Source organism: Leiobunum rupestre, chromosome 10 (assembly GCF_980474605.1).
Source record: "Leiobunum rupestre chromosome 10, qqLeiRupe1.1.hap1, whole genome shotgun sequence".
NCBI classification, from domain to species: domain Eukaryota; kingdom Metazoa; phylum Arthropoda; class Arachnida; order Opiliones; family Sclerosomatidae; genus Leiobunum; species Leiobunum rupestre.
In genome coordinates, this window is record NC_143393.1 from 25004264 (window position 1) to 25024435 (window position 20172).

A 20172-nucleotide genomic window follows, 5' to 3' on the forward strand; every position below is an offset into this window, starting at 1 on the left:
GATTAGAATTTTACCCTTGACGTATATCTGACGTTTTATTACCCTTTGAACTTCGTTGACCCACGTGGTTGTTAAGTTGTTTACCATTTTCGAAATTAACGCTATCTCATTGAAAATTGTAAATAATTAAATTTTTTAGTTAACGTTATTTATTTCAAGTTGGTAATGCAAAAAATTCGATATTTTTATTTAACAAGGTCTAGTAAATAGTAAAATTATGTCGCGACTTTTAAATTGTTGTAGAAGAAGCTATAAAACTAAAATCTTAAACTTGGTAATATTCATTATCATAATTGCTTAAGGAGAAAAGGCATATTTGGTTTTAAATTTATTTTAAAAGTTCTTTTACGTTTTAACTTTATAAGTCATGGAGATATGCTCATTCGACGACATTACCATCTGACTGGGTAGCGGTAACAGAAAAGATATTAAAAGGTAAAAGTATTGAGACTTTGATGCGGCAAACGTCAGAGGTAATATACACCATTTTCAAATATCCATATTGTGTATAGCCTTAAATAGTTTAATTAATTCTTAAGGGAATTACGCTGAAACCTTTATATACAAAAAATGACTCGTTAAATGTGGAAGATGAACTTCCAGGGAAATTTCCATTTACCAGGGGACCTTATCCAACTATGTATGCTCAAAAACCGTGGACTATTAGACAGGTTTGGAAATAAAACTAACGTTTTCATATGCATAACAAAATAACTTAATTTCTACTAGTATGCGGGATTCAGTACAGTTGAGGAAAGCAACAAATTTTATAAAGAGAATATAAAGATGGGTCAACAAGGATTATCAGTAGCTTTTGACCTAGCGACCCATTGTGGATATGACTCTGACAATATTAGAGTTAAGGGTGATGTCGGAATGGCAGGAGTTGCTGTTGATTCTGTGGAAGACATGAAAGCCCTTTTTGATGGAATTCCATTGGATAAAATATCTGTTTCAATGACAATGAATGGAGCAGTCATACCCGTTTTAGCCATGTTCATTGTTGCGGGAGAAGAGCAGGTATATGCCCGTTTAAATTTTTCAAAGATAACATTACCATGTATGGTTTCTATTAGGGTGTAAAAAGAGCACATTTAAGTGGTACTATTCAGAATGACATATTGAAGGAATTCATGGTCCGAAATACCTACATTTATCCTCCTGAACCATCAATGAGAATTATTGGAGATATATTTTCGTTCATTTCAAAAGTAAATTATTATTTATTGCTCTATAGATTTTAATTTAAGATTTGGTGTACTGTTTACTTCTTTCTTTGCAGGAAATGCCCAAGTACAATTCCATTTCAATTTCAGGATACCATATGCAAGAAGCTGGTGCAAATGCAGTTCTAGAATTAGCATTTACAATAGCCGACGGTTTGGAGTACTGCGAAACAGGTATGAATTGCATTTAGTAAATTTGTAAATTTTACAAGGCCAAGTTATAAATTGATAAATCTTTTTTAAAGGCATTAAAGCAGGCTTAAAAATAGATGATTTTGCACCGAGATTATCATTTTTTTGGGGAATTGGAATGAACTTTTATATGGAAATTGCCAAAATGAGAGCCGCTAGACGACTTTGGGCCCATCTGATTAAAAATACATTCAACCCAAAGAGTGACAAATCATTAATGTTAAGAACTCATTCACAAACCAGTGGATGGTCATTAACTGAACAGGTAAAAAAACTTCACGCGTTTTATTATAAATTTTATCTTCTTAATTTTTTATTTTTTAGGATCCTTATAATAACATCATACGTACCACGATTGAGGCAATGGCTTCCATTTTTGGTGGAACCCAGTCATTACACACAAATTCTTTTGATGAAGCATTAGCTTTGCCTTCCAAATTTAGTAGTCGCATAGCACGAAATACTCAGATCATTTTACAGGAAGAAACAGGAATTCCACATGTATTATCTATTTTTCAAAAAATTTTAAACAATTTTTGGGTTGCGACTACCTTTCTGTACTTTTTCTTTAAAATATGATTTTGAATGCTAATATTGGTTGGATAAAAATTCACTTTTATCTCGTAAAATATTTCCATAGAGAGTCTCTTAGCAATCAAAATCATATTTTTTTAACACTAATTAATAATTCAATTTTTCAATGATAGGTCATTGATCCCTGGGCAGGGTCTTACATGATGGAATCATTAACTAATGAAGTATATGATGAGGCTAAAAAAATAATTGAGGAAGTACTAGATATGGGCGGAATGGCCAAAGCGGTCGCTAGTGGCATGCCAAAATTAAGGTAATTTATGATTTTCCCCTTTTGAATTAACTTACCACTGTTTAATTTTTATTGTATTCTATAAGAATCGAAGAATGCGCAGCAAGACGTCAAGCTCGTATTGATAATGGACAAGGTAAATAAACTAATCCTCCTAAAAAATTACTTTTATTTTCTTAAACCAGTTATGGCACTTTGCAGAAGTAATTGTTGGTGTTAATAAGTACCGTTTGGAGAAAGAAGATCCAATAGACGTTCTGGTTGTTGATAACACCTCAGTTAGGAAACAACAAGTAGCAAAAATTGAGCAAATCAAGAAAATGAGGGACGAAACGAAAGTCCAGGAAGCCTTGGAAGCCATAACGAAAGCCGCTTCTACTGGAAATGGAAATCTTCTAGGCTTAGCTGTTGACGCTGCCAGAGATAGGGCTACTATAGGCGAAATTACCAGTGCTATGGAAAAGATCTTTGGACGCCATATTGCTGCTGACAGGCTTGTTTCTGGTGCTTATCGAAGTGAATATGGAGATGATAAAGAAATTGATGCGGTTATGGATAAAATTAAGGAGTTTGTTGAAATCGAGGGTCGTCGTCCGCGTATTTTAGTTGCAAAAATGGGTCAAGATGGCCATGATAGAGGAGCTAAAGTCATAGCTACGAGCTTCGCGGATTTGGGATTTGACGTTGATGTGGGACCTTTATTTCAAGTTAATCTTTAGCTTTTCTGAATTCTTATTGTTTCAAATTTTAATATCATTTTCACATTACATTAGACTCCCGAAGAAGTAGCCCAACAGGCTGTAGATGCTGATGTCCACGTAGTTGGAATTAGCAGTTTGGCAGCTGGACATAAAACACTAATACCAGATCTGGTTAATGCTTTAAAAGCCATTAAAAGAGAGTAAGGCAGCCTGTTTTCATTTTTATCTACTAATTACTTTTTAATTAGTTGTAACTTCTTAACCTTTCAACAGAGACATTTTAGTGATAGTTGGTGGTGTTATTCCTCCTCAAGATTACGAGTTTTTGTATAAAGCTGGTGCAGCCGCTATATTTGGACCTGGGACCAGAATTCCAGTGGCAGCGTTGAATGTTATAGATCTAATAGGAAAAAAACCATCGTTCCAAGCCCAACAGAAAGTTTGATATTATACAATCCAGTAAAAATTCAGACTTATTTTTTCCACTAAATATTTTACCTTTTTATGGATTTTATAACGTTGTAAATCATGTAAAAATATATATAAGACAAAGAAAGTGTAAATCATGTATAAATATTAGGCATGTGTGAGTACTTGATTTTGTTCGAGTATGCTCGAAAAGCTCAAAAATGGTTCATGTCTCAAATTGAGGCCTAGACTTCGCTTTCGAGTACTCAAAACTATTATTCTTACCAAGGTATTACTCGCTAGCTTTTAAAAATGGCGGGAAAAGCTACTAATCATCAAATTCCCTGCTACAATATTCCGACCCCCCCCCCCCGCTATTTTCTGGTTATAATCCCTTATATGGCCGGTTATTAATCTAGACTTCACAAATATGGCTTCAAATAAACGTAAAAGCTCTGGCAGTAAATATTCTTTTAATGAAGAAATAGTAGAACCTAGTGATGAAAGTGAAGATTCTAGTTTAAATAATTCCTTATCTGATGAAAGTGGAGATTCTAGTTCAAATAATTCCTTATCTGATGAAAGTGAAGATTCTAGTTTAAATGATTCTTCATCTGATGAAAGTAAAGGTTCTAGTTAAAATGATTCCTTATCTGATGAAATACAGCTAAGGCTATTTATTGGAGTACTTGAAAAATTGAAACCCCATTTTTAAGCTAAGGCTATTTATTGGAGTACTTGAAAAGTTGAAACCCCATTTTTAAGCTAAGGCTATTTATTGGAGTACTTGAAAAGTTGAAACCCCATTTTTAAGCTAAGGCTATTTATTGGAGTACTTGAAAAATTGAAACCCCATTTTTAAGCTAAGGCTATTTATTGGAGTACTTGAAAAGTTGAAACCCCATTTTTAAGCTAAGGCTATTTATTGGAGTACTTGAAAAGTTGAAACCCCATTTTTAAGCTAAGCCTACAAGCTTGAAAGCTTGATAAAATTTTAAAGCTCAGCTTGATACTCAAAAAGTGAAATTTTTTATACTCTAAGCTCATGCCAAAGATAATTTAAACTCCTACCCTAGATTCGAAATCACTCTCTCGCGCGTTGCCAATAGCGTTTACCCACTTCCCGCTGGAACTCAGAAAATATTCGCTTCATGGTTTGCCAATTACCGCAACTGATGGAGGCAGATTTTTCTGAGGTCACGTGCCGGAAAAGGGTAAACCCTTCGTAACAAAACCATCAATGGGAAGTTCTCAGTATTCGATTCTAGGGTACGAGTTTAAATTATCTTTGCTCATGCCTAATAAAGATATATAAAACAAAGAAAGTGTATATCCTCCTAAAAGTTTATTGTCCATTAACAAATCAAATTGCGACTTTAACCATTTTTTTGCAAAATAAAAGCAATCACAATTTTTAGTTGTAGCAACTTTGGTGAAAAAAGGGAAAAATATAGTTCACATAAGTTAAAATTTTCTTATATATTCCATGAAGGTTAAATTTTTAATTCCTAGAGTTTACAATTTTCAAGCGTTTAGATACCTATCCGACATCAATTAACTCCATTCAACTTATCCATTTCCTTCATTATACGTTTTCGCAAATGATCTTTGTATCCCAGAATGTCACCTTTCCACTTGGTTATAGTCTGATTTTCACAAACCCAAATCTCCTCTGCCACCTTAAAACCAAATATTTTAGAAATTGTAGAAAACAGAAATTCCGAAACTACTAAATGCAATACGCACTTGACTAATGAGTCTAAAGTCGTGGCTTACAAGAACCATTCCTCCTTCAAAGTCATTCACAGCTAATTTAGAGCAAAAATTTGTATAGAAGATAAAATTTAAAAGTTGTTTAAAAAATTATTAACCTTCAGCTAGAGCGTCAATGGTTTCCATATCCAAGTGATTGGTCGGTTCATCGAGTAAAAGCAAATGAGGAGACTGCCAGGACAACCACGCAAAAACAACGCGGCAACGTTGACCATCTGATAATTGGCGAATTGGGCAAATCTAGTTGCAAAATAACTGGATTAATTTACTTCGTTAACATATTCAAATTTCTATATTGTTTACTTGTTGACGGCCAGTCAAACCGTATCTTCCAATGATCTTTCTCATTTCTTCTTTTTCTTTAACATCCGGGAAGGCTCTCATCATGTACTCCAAAGCTGAAACATCTAAATCCAACAGCTCATGGAGATGCTGTACCAAAAAAAATCAGTTAACTTCAATTTTAATTATATTAAAAGTTTATTTTAGCAGTACTTGGTGATAACGTGCTATTCTCAAATGAGAATTTTTCCTAATCAACCCATCAGAGGGTACCAAATCACCGCTCAATAATTTGAGCAAGGTTGATTTCCCAGCACCATTCGGACCAACTAATGCAACGCGTGTATCAAGATCGATACCAAACTCCAGATCTTTGTATATAAAAGGCTAAAAAGAGTGGTTTCTTATTAGTTTTGACTCTTATTAATTATATGTTTGCGCAAATTACTCCATGATCGCGATAACGAAAGCTAACATTCTGAACCATTATCACTGGAGGAGGAACTTTTCCACAAGAAGGAAAACAAAATTGAACAACCTTAAAATGATAAATATAAAGGTTAATTTATCACTTTCAAGCTCTAATGGTTTAGACTTACTTTGTCAGTTGAGACTTTCTCAGTTAGTCCGGCTGCAACCATTTTACCCAAAGTTTTCTCTTTACTCTGAGCTTGCCTAGCTAATTTAGCACTACCGTGACCAAACCTGGCGATGTAATCCTAAGAAAATGAATAACAATTAATTAATTTAAACTAACATTTCAATCTTAAGTACTAAAAGGCTCAATTAGAGTCAGTGTTTATTCGCTTCAAGGGTTTTAAGCATGGAGTCTAGACCAGAGCGAAACTGAATAGCTTCAAGCTCCGTGACACTTTAATTCGGCCTTTTATGTCATCATCCTCTATTTTGCCTTTTTCTACTGATTAATGCGGAAGGGGCTATTACTTTCATGTGGGAAATTTGGGCCTGTTCCCACTGATATCTTTTAGCTTGATTCTCCAAAAGCTCAAGTCTTGTTCGTATAAAGGCATCGTAATTACCCTAAGAGTTTTTAAAATTAAACAGAATTAGGTATCTTAAATCGCTTATACAGTTGGAAGTATATTTTACCCCAAAATATTTAAGTTTTCCTTTCTCTAAGTGAATGATATTAGTACAAACACCATTCATAAAATCTTGAGAGTGCGAAATTATCACCAGAATTCTTTTGTATCTAAAATTTAACGAAATCAATTAAAGAAATGCCACTACATTTGACTCGTATAGACATTACGTTTTTAATTCCTCTTCGAGCCAAACACAGGCATCTAAATCCAAATGATTCGTTGGTTCATCTAATAGTAAAAGATGTGGCCGTACGTATAATGCCCTGGCTAAAGCAATTCTCATTCGCCAACCACCAGAGAAATCCTTGCATTTTTGTATTTGCATTTCTTTTGTAAAGCCCAAACCGTGTAAGATATAAGCGGCCTTAGCCTCAGCTTGGTCAGCCCCTATTTCGTCCAATCTTTCATAAATATCCATTAGCTGATCTTGAGATTCTAAAAAAAGGAAATTTAGTTACATCTAAAAACTGCAACTAGCAACAAAAAAGTAATACCATCATCATTATACTGAGCTAATTCTTCGGCCAACTTTTCCAAGCGGTTTCTTTCTTGATCTACATCGAGAACTGCTTGTAAAGCAGTCTTCTCGGAAGGCGCCATTTCGCGAGTTAAATGATAAATATCAATTGAATCTTGAATAGGAATTTCTCTACGGCCAATTGCAGCAAGTAAAGTGGATTTCCCTAATGAATTTTTTTTTTAAATACATTTTGAACAAATGATATGTAAATAAATTACTTACCACTTCCGTTAGGCCCTACTAATCCGTAGCGCCTTCCGCAGTTAAGTTCTAATTTGGTATCAGAAAGTAACTCCACTCCGTGGAATGTTATGGAAAAATTATCAATTTTGGTATCTCTAGATCTAGGATGGACCCCAAGTACTCCAGTACAAGCTCTAGCTTGGGCGTTTAAATCCATATCCTCTTGGAACTTTTTAACCAAAGCCGCTTCTTCCCCTAAGAGTAATATTTTAACTTTTTAGAAAAATTTCAATTTTCGTAATTTTGGTGTATAAAAAAGGGTACACTTTACCGTCATCAACTTTTCCATTAGCAATGCTTTCATCATCACTGTCTTTTTGTTCCACCCCATTGGTTTCTTCATCTTTGGTAAGAGGTTTCTTTTGTCTTTGTTTTGCAGCTTCCTTTTTCTTTGCTTCCCTACGTTTTTTAGAATCTGAAGGCATGTTCCTGTTCTTATTAAATATTAATTTAAAAATTACTATATTAAAATTAATTAAATATTTACGTGTAAATATTTTTTAAGAAACTAAGCCAAGTCCTAGTTAAATAATTTTTAAAACACCGAAAAAACCCTTTACTATGGAAATTTTCGTTCAGATTTCTATCATATGTTAAAGACTTACCTAGTTTACACTTTAATTTAAATAAAGAAATAATTTTAATAATTTAAATAATAGATTTGTTAATGTTTAATTGTTAACATGTGACGAACACGCCGCGAATGTGCGCCGTGTCTTTGTAAAGGAAAGAAAATAGGCATTGAGTTGGGAATATAGTACTTCTAGAGCCACAGTTTCTTGAAAAGATGTACGAAGCGAAACAGTTATCATTATTCAGTGGCGTCATCTACCGCAAGCTAGCGGTGATAATAATTTAAGCCAGTGGCGCTATCTACCACTAGTGTGAAACGAGTATATAAGCTGACGAGTGACGACATAAAAAAAAATTATATTTCCTTTGAAAGATAGGTGACGCCACCGACAAATGATAACTGTTTCATTTCGTACATGATTTCAAGAAAGTGTTCTTCAAGATCCCAACCACAGCAGATATTAATTGTGGCTCTAGAAGTACTATATTCCCAATTTCAAAGGAAATATGCATAGAGATAGAAAATAAATAGAAGGAAGATTACCGCGTTAAGGCACCCCTGTTTTTGACCGGGAAAATTCATCCCCCCCACGCATGTATGAAAGCGGAGATGGGCAGAATTTGCAACGCCATCTATCCTTCCTTTGTTTACATCAAATGACAGTTGATTTTCCCAAAGGCATAATGTATCTCATTTCACCGCGCGAATCTGCCCATCTCATGGCTTCCTACATTGGCGAAAAGGGGGTCGGCACTCGCGGTCAACTTCGCCAGATTCAATGGTGCCTCTATTTATTTTCTATCTCTATGGAAATATGGAACGTATGGACTGCCAAATCACGAATATTTTTTTCCGGGGATAGAGAAATTCCTTTCCCTAAAATTCCACACTGTAACGTCATCAATTTTACATTATTTTTCTAGCCAACCAATTTTGAAGACGCAGCGAAAAATTCAGCATGTTATTAATTTAAAGTTTTGTTCACACTTTTAATTTCGTTAAATTACGCGAAAAGGTAAAAAAGTTCATAATAAAAAGGGGGCAAAAAAAGCTAAACACTAACAAATGATAAAACTTACGAAAAACTGGCAGCTTAGTGCGATCACCAAGAAGAAGAAGAAAGAAGAGGTAACTGTCTTAAGCCCAGAAAGTGCCCGTTACTATAAAAAATAACTGCTAATGCAGCTTTATGCACGCGAAATTTCAAAAATAAAATCAGAAGGTTGCTCGGGATATAGGCACAAAAATTTAAAAAGTGGGGAAGATCAGAATGCACTTATATATACTTAGGGGATAAAATATGTTGAAACAATCCACAGCCATTGCAGTGTAATTTCCCTCGGCACCACAGCCTTACCTAGTAACCTAGGCTCGTTTCGGTCGCGAATAAGGAACCCTGAAAGAGAGATCCCCAATAGGCGCTTAAATAAAACATCTTCCCAGAAATTGCCAAGAAGTAATATTTCCGACAGCCAGGACTCATCAGTTATTATTTATTTAGTGCTTGTTGAAATATTAGAAAGCTGGAAACTTTCTCGAACGTAACATCGGTTTTTTGCTAAGCCTTAACATGCCAAAAAAGTTACCTGGTTAAAAGGAAACACTTGTTGCATACCGTACTGCAAAAGTAATACGTTTAGTTCTAAAGGAATTAGTTTTCATCTTTTTCCGAAAGATAATTTTATACGAAATTAATTAACTCTGCCTCCATGAGAAGCCTTAAAATTGCCCGGTAATATAAAAATATTCCGTATAATTTTAATTATTTATACCATAAGAGGATGATAATAATAATATTATCTTCTTATATTTAGTTTTAGTAACATTATATATTTTACTGTAAAATATATTATCGAAAATTAACTTTAGTACGTTCCTTATACACGTGAGCCGACGCGTTTCTTACCTGACGCATAATTCTCATGAGGGCAAAAACGCGTCTACAATAGGCGCTTAAATAAAACATCTTCCCAGAAATTGGCAAGAAGTAATATTTCCGACAGCCAGGACTCATAAGTTACTATTTATATAGTGCTTGTTGAAATATTAGAAAGCTAGAAACTTTTCTCGAACATAACATCGGTTTTTTGCTAAGCCTTAACATGCCAAAAAAAGTTACCTGGTTAAAAGAAAACACTTGTTGCATACCGTACTGCAAAAGTAATACGTTTAGTTCTAAAGGAATAAGTTTTCATCTTTTTCCGAAAGATAATTTTATACGAAATGAATTAACTCTGCCTCCATGAGAAGCCTTAAAATTGCCCGGTAATATAAAAATATTCCGTATAATTTTAATTATTTATACCATAAGAGGATGATAATAATAATAATATTATCTTCTTATACTTAATTTTAGTAACATTATATATTTCACCTTAAAATATATTATCGAAAATTAACATTAGTATGCTCCTTATACACGTGAGCCGACGCATTTCTTTTCTGACGCAAAATTCTCATGAGGGCAAAAACGCGTCTCCAATTGGCTTAAATATGACTTTTTGGCTAACCATTCTAACCGACCGACCGGAAATAGTTCCTTCCCAGAGGAATTTGGAGAAGGGAGTAAAAACCGAGTATCTTTTATTGAAACGTCCGTTGGCTTAAATATGACTTTTTGGCTAGCCATTCTAACCGTTTAACCGACCGACCGGAAATAGCACCTTCCCAGATGAATTTGGAGATGGGAGTAGAAACCAAGTATCTTTTATTGAAGCGTCCATTAAGGAACAATTTAAAGTAAATCTAACCTCAAGACTCACACACCCCTAGTTTACACGGGTAATCGCTTAAGTTATATGATGGGGTCAAGGAGGATAGGAAGGGAGGCGAAGTAGGAGGGATGAACGCGCCAGCATCCTTGTAAGAAGCTTAGTGCGCGCTCGGCGGGAAAATTCGGAAAAATGGCGGCAACAAGTAGCGTAGCGGCCGCAATCTTGCCGCCATTTTTTAGTTAGTTTAGAATAGATTATCATTAAGTTGTCTATTGGTTTTATTTAAATTAAAATTAAAATTGTCTAGGGATTTTATTTGTCGAAATAAGAAATAACCTAACGGATTAGAGATTACCAAAGAAATGATTGAACGAGTTATTCCATACAATACTGAAATTAACTTAAAAATTAATCCTGACCAAAAGATTAAAACAATATAATATTGCATTTTGGCCAGTGCAAGCGGTAATAATTGTGCATAAACTGGGTTTGGTTAGTCTATGATTGCGGTATTGGCGAAGGAGTTCGAAACGATACCTATGGCTTCGAGGAGTTCATTTGATCCCGGCGTTCTTTGACCTATTGAAGTCCCAAAAGTAATTGCGTCGAGAGGTCTGAGACGTCCGGCGAAGAACGGAAACGTGACTTGCTGATGACCATCAAGGCAGCTCCGGGCTCTCATTGATTTGGAGACCGATTTTCGCGGAAAGTTACTCTACCCAGTCCACCGACATTCTTGAGGACTTCTGCCCATTTTGACGGGAACCAGGCCTTTTTATGGCCTTTCCTCGGACGTCATCACGTCCTTCGCGCACAAGTCGTTTTCCCCAAAACTTTCCACAAAATAAGTACGTCACTAGCGTATTTCTCATGTTGGAGAAACCCGGGTTAAGGACACTTTTAAAATAACAAGAGGGGCCATATTTACAAAGAAGGGGGTTTACATTTTTCTCAATACTTAATTACTTACCAATCAAACCTATTGTAAGATACCTTTGCAATATCTTCTCTGGCTGGAAACTTTAGGGAAAAGTAAATTTTAAAGGGAGGGGGGGGGGGGGACGGACCAAACGACGGGAATCCTGGCTAACCCATCGCCACAAATGATAATAAGACCCACGATCAGCGTTGCCAGATTTTTCCTATCGAATTTTTGTACAATGGGTAAATAATTATAGTACCACAATAGAAATTATGGTACCAATATAAAATAGTATTAATAACTTTTAATTTAAAGTGTTTGTTGCAAAACATGCAGATAACTGTTCTCGTGTGGCGTTTCTTTATGGGGAGTGGATGCAGTCAGTATCGACCATAGAAATCGGAATAAATAACTAGAATGATTTTTGAAATTTTGCCGCGCCGATTAGAAATTCCAATTTCTATGGTATCAAGCGCCCCCCTACATGGCCACTTGCGTTGCCCTTTAAATTAAACAGCAAGTATCATTATTTATAAAGTCAAATTTACAATCACGATGAGGAAAACTATTACCGTCTGCTTTAGCCACTAACTAGGTTTCAATGGCGAGCCAAAGATTGGGTAGCGATGGTTTCCGACTGCCGAGGGGCTATCCACTGTTGCAAATTTTGTACACCTGATTTCAGATTACACGTGATTTCACTTTTGATTTAACGTTATGAAAGCTACTGATTTGACGAGATTTCACTGATTTTACTGCTGATTTGTACACCTGATTTCAAAAGTGGTTAGCCCCTCGCAGACTGCAATAAAACACCGGTAAATTAAACCAAGTTGGAGTAGTAATACACCACTTCAGTAATACGGTGTGCGCAAGCGCAGTGACTAACATGCCATCTATACGGTCAGATTCGATAAACCTTTCTGCCATTTCTACAAAACTTAAAAAGTATTGGCTTTTGAAAAACTGCTGTACAGTGTGATGAGAGACCAAATTTGTGGCTAAAAATCTACAGCATATTTACATATATAATATATACATATTTGGCTTTGTTTTGGTTAGAGGATTTAAAAAATATAAGTTTCTAGATGATAGCGCCACCTGGTGGCTACTTCATTTACAGGTGGCGCTACATGTCTGTTCTTTTAATATATCATAATTTGATTTGTATACAAAAGTTTTCTTGTATCTGGACTTTAACAACCCTTTCAAAAATTATTATTTAGGGGGGGTGGATGTAAAGCTTGCTTCTTTTTCTTTTTTTGCCGGCTCACTTGCGTTGCCCTTTAATAGTTATTCTAAGTTTCCCACACCGTGGTCATTATGATTTTTAAAATTTACGATACCACGTACTTTATTCGTCACTTTAAAAAAAATTCTTAAAACTTCCACGAGATACCGAGCTGAAACTTTCGAAATGTACTGACCAATTACCGAAGAATTTTTCTATGCAATGTACAGTCTGTTACAAGAGTCTTCGACAAAGGGATTTTTTGTAATTTTCTTATATTCTCGAAACGTGTAAACGATTGAAAAATGAAACCAGAAGCAATTTTAAATATTTTTTTATTTCTTTTCACGTGGGGTGATTGGTTTTTTCAAAGCGACAATAGTTTCGGCGGTAACGCCAGATGTCGTTTTTGACAACTTTTTTAATAATGGAGTTACGCCCCTGAAACTGGCATTTTCGGATTCAGGGCGGTCGATTCACATTGAGAAAGTGTCGCTCCACGTGAAAGGAAATAAAAAAATTGCTTCTGGTTTAATTTTTCTTTCGTTTACACGTTTCGAGAAAATTTAATAAAAATGCAAAACTTCCTTTGTCGAAGACTTTTGTAACAGACTGTACAGCTGCAAATACGCAATTTTATCAGGGAGCAATCTGAAATTAGTCGGGTTTTTAATTTTGGTAAATAAAATCTCATGTGCAATTTTAACTCTTGTTGTATTATCTTCTTTATTTTAAGTACTTTAGTGCAAGTAACTAGTAATCTAACTTTATATGAGTAAAATAACTTCTTTTAGATTACTACCAATAATAAGTGCCTACGCCAAGGCGCGAATTCTTAAACCTGAAAAACTAGTTCGATAATGTGAAATATAAACGAATTCTAAAATAGGTTATTTTCCAATGGAGCTATTACACGACCAAGTGACGTAAAATAGCGCCAATGTAGAGAAAAAATCTCCCAAAATTGTTTATTAGGGGGCCACTTTAACTATGTCAATGCGCAACAAATAGAGGCCTGCGCCGCCGCTAAACGCCGCCGCCGCCGATAATTTTGAACGCGCCGATCGCGCCGCCGCCGATTGTTCGGAAATCGGCGCACGCCGCCGCCGCCGATACTAAGAACGGCGCGCCGCCGTTTTTTTTCTTTATAGACTTTTTTTGGTATATTAAGCTTGGTTTTCATTTACGCGAAAATAACTACATTGGAACACGACGTCGAACGTCAAATTTTGGTTTTCGGATTTCGGTCGACGCAGAGCAATAGCATTTTCACTAATATAACCAAGGCTTATCCACATTTTAATTATCTTTAAATTTAAATGTTGCTTGGTTTATCGATGTTTTCTAAAATTGCATTATAATAATCAGTGGCGGACTGGGTCTAATATTTTTTGGTTGCTAGAAGACTAAGGGTTCCAGCTTTAACAACTATAACGCTACCCTGTTTACGGAGGCCCACTTCGTGAACGGTCCATGGGATCCACGCCATCGGGCAGGTTACCTCTATAGAAAATCCGAGACTGATAATAATTTTTTACTTGAAATTCAATAAATGAAGCATTTGATATACTGCATTTTAGACGTCCAATACGTTTATAAAATCACATCATAATATCTTAAATTCTATTTAAATGGAAAATAACATCTCAAAATAGCAATATGTATGTTCACCGTGCGGTGATAACCTTCGGCAGCAAAAATGATATTATTCGTAACTCGGATTTATTTCTGATTGGAAGGCTCAGAGCGTCAGTGGCGTAGCCAGAATTTCGTCAAAGGGGGTCCAAGAATGTTAAGATTAAGATGGGTGTCGAGAAGGGGGTTTCAATTTAGTATAGTCAAGGTAGGCCCAGGGGGTTGACATTGAACCCTCCTTGTCTACGCCACTGCAGAGAGTTATCGTGGAGCACAACCAAAAATATAAAAAGCCAATATCGAGCCTTCAACCGAATTTCGACCCGGCATAACTGCGAATAATTTTGGAGGTCGTTTGGCGTCAGGCCAGTGGTCTACCTCGGAAGGACCATGAACTAATTAATGTACTTCACACATTAACACATTAAAACAAACGTTTTACAAATTAAGCCAGTCCCACGTGTTTTTCAGCTGCTGAGCTACATTTGTATTTTCCCTCCCCTCACCAATTTTCCTTTTTCCCGGGTTATCATTAGTTAGTTAGTTCCTAACTCCGCCGCTAGAGCGCATATTTAACAATCGCCCGAAACAAATATTCGGGAAAGGCGCGTCTCTGTGCGAAGTACATTAATTAGTCCATGGAAGGACTAGTACGAGTTGGTATTTGCCCTTGCCCTTCTGGTCGCGTGTTTTTTAAACTGTCGCTACAAGAAATAGCTCTAAAATTTATACAAACGCCGGCGTACGCCGCCGCCGCCGGTCATTTTAGCCACGCCGAAGACGCCGCCGCCGTAGGCCTAAACGCCGGTATATTTTGGGTCAAACGCCGCCGCCGACCCATATCAGATCGGCGCAGGCCTCTAGCAACAAAGTTCGGAGTTATTTAATAAATAAAAACACTTGTTTTAAAATGTTCAACAACTGTATTCCCAGTAAACAATTAGATTAATATTTTTATAAATGTCTTCTAAGTATCACAAAAGAGTAATAAATTAAATGAAAGACAAAAAAAACACAATTTGACAATCCATCAATGACTTAATTTGATATAGCTTTAAATCAAACTCCGAATAAATACTATTAATATCAACTACGTAACAAACATTCATACAATGAGCACATTTCAAATGTAAAAATAGCCAAAGAAAAGCCATCTTCCTTTCGTTTTGATTATTGTAAATAACAATATAACATTGTCATTTTACAAATAACAGATTTACTCCAACACCATTTATGCATAGTTACAAATTCTCAAAATTATATTATAGCAGAAGTTTATGATATATCTCTTACAGGAAAAGTATCCATCTTGGCCATAATAATAAGTGTATTACTCCGCCTAATGACTTAAAATCCAAAAATAAGTATACACCAATTTTCTTGTTTAATGTTTCAGAGAGCATGGATTAAATAGTAGTAGAGGATGTTCCACGTGCGAAAAAACGCAAAAATACCCTGTAACGTAGCCACCTGTCGGCAAAACGGATGTTAATAATTTTTATAGTTCTGTCCAGGGGGAAAACAAACCGGCGTGCTAGTGATATTCCCAAAAATAGCAGACGAATACGACAAACGCGGGTGATACTTTAAAACAATAATTAGGTGGCGCTACAAACTAATATCCGGCTGCCCCTGGCTAGTGAAAGGGCTGAAGGAGTGGGGGAATGAAAGCTAAATTACATCGACCCAACGCCAGCTTTGCACTGCCATGTTATCTCGACTCGTGGAATATCCTTTAGCGAAGCTACTTATTTAATCCATGCAGAGAGCCACAACTGATTTTGCCTCCCAAATATTTTTTCTTAAGAAACATATTTTGTTAGTGTCTAAGGCCTTTGGCCGACACCATAAGTTTGTTTTAATAAAAAGAAACATTTTGAAAAATCAGCAGGTGCATGTTTCAAGCAAATTAAAATAGCAGATGTATAGAGGGGTGCCGATAGGGGGAAGTTGAACCCGGCGCCACTCTAGAGGTCTAAATAAAATTTATTTCAAATATATACATTTCATCAGAAGAAAATAGGGGAAGTACGTATCTGTAGCTTAGAGCCGTAGAAGTCGTCGTGTGACCCACGAAAACGCCTTTTTACGCATAATAAATCAAACTGAAAAAGTAGTTCCACTTTTGTTTTCATTCAACACGGCTATAAACGACGAAAGCAAATACGCCTTAGCTCAATTTGCAGAGAATGAGAAGGACAATATGTTACAATTGTTCAATTTAAGAAAAATTGATTTTTTAAACGATGTATTCATCCGCGATTTCCCGCCAAACCGTTTGGGCGCGAAAATTCGTGAAAAGTGACGCCTTTCCAAAGCTGACTAGAAGCGTACTTCCCCCTATTTTCTTCTGATTTCATATATTCAAATGTTTCTAAAGCAAGTGTCGGCTCGACGTGAAGTAGCTCTTTTTTCAACAGATGTCGCTATCGTCGTAATCAAAACAAGATAGTTAAGCTATATTTTAACCCAAAAGGCGGGTACTTATATTTACCCCTTGCGTGGATTGGATCGTTTGTAAATTGGCCAACAACATAAATTACAGCAAATTTATCATGGGATATATAATTTAGGTTAAAGCCCACTAAATAGAGTATAATTTATCTAAATATAATACTCTACAGTGGCTCTCTGACAACGTAATCATTTGACTATTTTGAATTTTAGCTTCCTTTGCCATAGATGGCACCACGCTCTACACTAAAGTCGCTTTTTTTTGTTAAGAATGGGATAGATTCATGGCCATCTCTAATAACCGGGGCCTTTTCATAATACATGTGGCAATGATAGAGCTGACAGTTAATTAAGATGGGTTTGACATTTCAAATTTATGTGCGCTTAGAATTTAGTTTTTAACATTTTTAATGACAGAACTTATCTGGATTTTGTTGGGAATTGAATCAGTATATAATTCTCAGTAGAACCGAACCAACAACGTAATATATAAAGAATAAATGAATATTTATCCCTATTTCATTTTATTAATGGCATGAAAATTTTGAAGCAGGCGCCACAACCCTTCAGTCCGCCTCTGCAGATAGAGATGAACACTTCTCTTTAAGAGGTATATTATATACATCTGATCATAGCTAAAATAGACGAGCTCAGCTGAGAGTATTCTTTCCAATGTTCTATCACTAACTATTAAAATCTTGTATATCGTATTTATATAAAAATATGCATCTTGTCATCTGTAGCTACGTGGCAATACTTTGAGGTTTCGTCGATTTTAAATACATGGCCTACATTTTTGCTCTCAATAGCGAAACCTCAGCCAGCTTCCTTTTGATAAATTGTTAGTCCTCTCTAATGCCTTATTTAACATTATGTAAGCCTAGTTTACATTTATTAAATATGTTTAACATGTCTTAAGACTCGTCTTAACTATTTCACCTGGAAGGCGAGTGTTAGTCAAAGTACCACGTTTTTCCCAAATAACGCTTTTGCCAATTTGTTAAAGTATTTAAGTTAACATTTCTTAATCCTTGGCTAACATTTTTCTTAGCCTAATATCTCTACGTAATTCCTTAGGCCCTTTTAAAATATTTTTAAGCCGCAATTACTTTATAAACAGTCGTTATTAAAGTTGGTTCCAAATACAAATGGCCATGTAAGGAACCAAAATCGCAGATGCAAGTGTTGAGAGTAGATTTACAGAATGATTGTCAAGAAAAGCCACACCGCTAATGCGTTTCACACCCAGCCCAGGTTGCTCTACTATTTTTCCGCTTCTTTTGTTGATACCTGCAGCAAAGGGAATAAAAATTTGCTAGTAAAACTTCATCACCTGTTAGAAAATTTACAATCTCACCTGAGAATTGAAGCGTCGCACCGAGTAAGGAATCCAACACGGAATCAAAAAGTCCTGCCAAACTACCTATTAGAATCAAGGGCCACTGTGGCGGGCTATATTTAAGCACATCCTCATTTAAGCAAAGAATTAAGGCCACGTAATACACCAGTCCAACAAAAGTCCCGCCTAACAGACTAACGACTAATCCAAGAAAAGAAATTCCACCATTTGTTCCTAAGACAATTTACACCTTGTAATAAATGATTATATAATTTTTCAGGACAATGTAAACGCTTATTACCTTTAGGAACTCGTTTCATGGAAGTAATTAATACTGGATCTCCCTTCGTTAAAACGGAAGCTATTTCTGAAGCCCACGTGTCACCATTCGCACCCGCTAAAGAAGCTAAGACAGCGATAGAAAACCAGGAGGCTGTGTAATCATTTTGAAAATCTATTGTACATTCAGTTAATCCTTTTTCAAGCATATAAAGTATTGCCATCTGAGCTCCAACTCCTCCATTTGAAATAACTTGAATCCAATTTCTCTGTCCACCTAAATATTTTAATACTTAGTGGCTATTTGACAAAGCTGAGCTTCTAATTTCTTTTCCGCCCATAATTTAAATGTTTCCTTAAAATTTAGGCCTACCTTCTTTAAAGTCATCTTCTAAACTCCGTTTCTGCTTGCTTCTGAACTTTGTAGCTTTGGAAGATGAAATGAAAAATGCAAATAAAGAAGCTAAGAATGCATAATTGCTGATTGTGAGAATAAATCCAACTACAATTCCTAAATATTGGGACATTAAAAATTATTAACTTATAGGACAATCCAGCTTCTGTTAACAAAATATTACCTGCTACAGCTCCGCTTGTGTCTAAACTCTTCTTCCTCAGGCCCCACAAAGCTATGATCAAGGGTATAATAACTGAGAGAACACATCGTAATGGAGAAGCTGTTTCATACTCTAAACCAATTAAAATGTTATTTAATAAAACAAATGGAAATTTTTATTTAATTTTTTAGCATTACCTGAATCTGGACGAAGCCACGATAATACTAAGGTTACAGCCCACACTACGAAGGAAATAGGCAGAAGACAGGCTAATGTTATGATGAGAATCATTGCCTCAGTAGCCTTCTAAGTATTGGTTCTTTTCTCATCGAGCATTTATCTATTATAACTATATTTAGTATTTATAAGTGGAAGTACCTGTGTGGTAATTAATAGTATTAAAACCTACCACGCTATCTTTATTTTTCTGTTTTAAAGGGGGAAACCGGCGTGAACATAAATTACAAAGAGCCACGATGGAGGATTTGAAAATTGTCTCCTTGACACTTTAGTATAAAAATTTATAATAATCTGGTTCGTTAAAGTGGTTAACATCAATCTCAGTCAATAATCAAAACTGGTTGTTTTCAAATGCAGTCAAAATTCAACTTACAACTGCTTTTAGGGATCACTATACCCACTGTCAAAATGAAAATTACACAAACTAAATGTAAAAGGAAAACATTTCCGTCTAAGGGTGCCGCGAAAACGGAAGATAACGTCACAGGATAATCATTTTAGGCTAGAAATAAGTACCTGAATTTTTCAAATTTGAGCAGACGCTTCGCATAACTTTCTTTTTAAACAGACGCTTCAATAAATCATCATCCAAGGAAATCGCCAAGAAGTAATATTTCCGAGAGTCAGGACCTGCAAGTCACTGTTAATATAGTGCTTGTTAAAATAATGTAAATTTTTCACCTTTACGGTCATAGACATAGATATAGGAAACGTATATAAAGGTCTAGATAAAATATTTCAAAGGGAGTGAATACGGAGGTGACAGCTAGCAGAAACGCTATTGGTAAGAAAGCTCGTGCTATCGTCGCGAGAGCCATTGTCTCCAGCCTGCTTAAAAATTATATTAAAGGGCAACGCAAGTGAGCTGGCATTTGTGTGATATGTATGCAAAGTGCGAAATTTACGGTAAACTCTGCGTGTTCTCGCTAGTACCGAGTGGGGGTGTATGG

General features: G+C 35.7%; 3 protein-coding genes across 5 annotated transcripts; 1 reads left to right on the top strand and 2 right to left on the bottom strand.

Moving 5' to 3' along the window:
• Nucleotides 1–77: 77 nt before the first annotated feature.
• LOC149925165 (methylmalonyl-CoA mutase, mitochondrial-like) lies at nucleotides 78–3810 on the top strand. Of its 2 annotated transcripts, none has more exons than XM_090160470.1 (13): nucleotides 78–274; nucleotides 366–473; nucleotides 540–671; nucleotides 730–1020; nucleotides 1077–1211; nucleotides 1283–1400; nucleotides 1472–1683; nucleotides 1743–1919; nucleotides 2126–2265; nucleotides 2331–2380; nucleotides 2446–2951; nucleotides 3018–3145; nucleotides 3219–3810. In XM_090160470.1, the coding sequence occupies exons 1-13, from the start codon at nucleotides 218–220 to the stop codon at nucleotides 3388–3390; spliced, it is 2226 nt and encodes a 741-aa protein (XP_090016596.1). In that variant the 5' UTR covers nucleotides 78–217; the 3' UTR covers nucleotides 3391–3810. The 2 variants fall into 2 exon arrangements, with proteins under 2 accessions (XP_090016596.1, XP_090016597.1); XM_090160471.1 differs by having other exon boundaries at nucleotides 91–197; nucleotides 366–435; nucleotides 3219–3808.
• Nucleotides 3811–4683: 873 nt separating this feature from the next.
• LOC149925166 (ATP-binding cassette sub-family F member 2) lies at nucleotides 4684–8024 on the bottom strand. 2 transcript variants are annotated; one of them, XM_090160420.1, is made up of 14 exons: nucleotides 7883–8024; nucleotides 7549–7711; nucleotides 7257–7472; nucleotides 7009–7197; nucleotides 6682–6949; nucleotides 6519–6621; nucleotides 6354–6449; nucleotides 6008–6127; nucleotides 5857–5946; nucleotides 5622–5795; nucleotides 5430–5558; nucleotides 5225–5366; nucleotides 5100–5161; nucleotides 4684–5032 (listed from the first exon to the last, which is right to left on the bottom strand). In XM_090160420.1, exons 2-14 carry the CDS (start codon nucleotides 7700–7702, stop codon nucleotides 4904–4906), a joined length of 1872 nt encoding a protein of 623 aa, XP_090016546.1. In that variant the 5' UTR covers nucleotides 7703–7711; nucleotides 7883–8024; the 3' UTR covers nucleotides 4684–4903. The 2 variants fall into 2 exon arrangements, with proteins under 2 accessions (XP_090016546.1, XP_090016547.1); XM_090160421.1 differs by having other exon boundaries at nucleotides 7549–7706; nucleotides 7883–8019.
• Nucleotides 8025–15641: 7617 nt separating this feature from the next.
• On the bottom strand, nucleotides 15642–19331 carry LOC149925167 (transmembrane protein 19). Its single transcript, XM_090160968.1, has 6 exons — nucleotides 19180–19331; nucleotides 19004–19114; nucleotides 18799–18936; nucleotides 18448–18702; nucleotides 18165–18380; nucleotides 15642–18097 (listed from the first exon to the last, which is right to left on the bottom strand). The coding sequence occupies exons 1-6, from the start codon at nucleotides 19271–19273 to the stop codon at nucleotides 17934–17936; spliced, it is 978 nt and encodes a 325-aa protein (XP_090017094.1). The 5' UTR covers nucleotides 19274–19331; the 3' UTR covers nucleotides 15642–17933.
• Nucleotides 19332–20172: the final 841 nt, after the last annotated feature.

What these genes read in the sequence shown, in the direction of transcription:
- LOC149925165 (XM_090160470.1), top strand. Translation starts at nt 218, where the DNA reads ATGTCGCGACTTTTAAATTGTTGTAGAAGAAGCTATAAAACTAAAATC. An exon ending in AAACTAAAATCTTAAACTTG is followed by an intron (nt 275 to 365) that starts GTAATATTCATT and finishes TAACTTTATAAG; the next exon opens with TCATGGAGATATGCTCATTC. An exon ending in TTTGGAGTACTGCGAAACAG is followed by an intron (nt 1,401 to 1,471) that starts GTATGAATTGCA and finishes TCTTTTTTAAAG; the next exon opens with GCATTAAAGCAGGCTTAAAA.
- LOC149925166 (XM_090160420.1), bottom strand. Translation starts at nt 7,702, where the DNA reads ATGCCTTCAGATTCTAAAAAACGTAGGGAAGCAAAGAAAAAGGAAGCT. An exon ending in AGCTCAGTATAATGATGATG is followed by an intron (nt 6,950 to 7,008) that starts GTATTACTTTTT and finishes TCCTTTTTTTAG; the next exon opens with AATCTCAAGATCAGCTAATG. An exon ending in TTCGTTATCGCGATCATGGA is followed by an intron (nt 5,796 to 5,856) that starts GTAATTTGCGCA and finishes CACTCTTTTTAG; the next exon opens with CCTTTTATATACAAAGATCT.
- LOC149925167 (XM_090160968.1), bottom strand. Translation starts at nt 19,273, where the DNA reads ATGATTCTCATCATAACATTAGCCTGTCTTCTGCCTATTTCCTTCGTA. An exon ending in CACAAGCGGAGCTGTAGCAG is followed by an intron (nt 18,937 to 19,003) that starts GTAATATTTTGT and finishes CCCAATATTTAG; the next exon opens with GAATTGTAGTTGGATTTATT. An exon ending in CATGAAACGAGTTCCTAAAG is followed by an intron (nt 18,381 to 18,447) that starts GTAATAAGCGTT and finishes AAATTGTCTTAG; the next exon opens with GAACAAATGGTGGAATTTCT.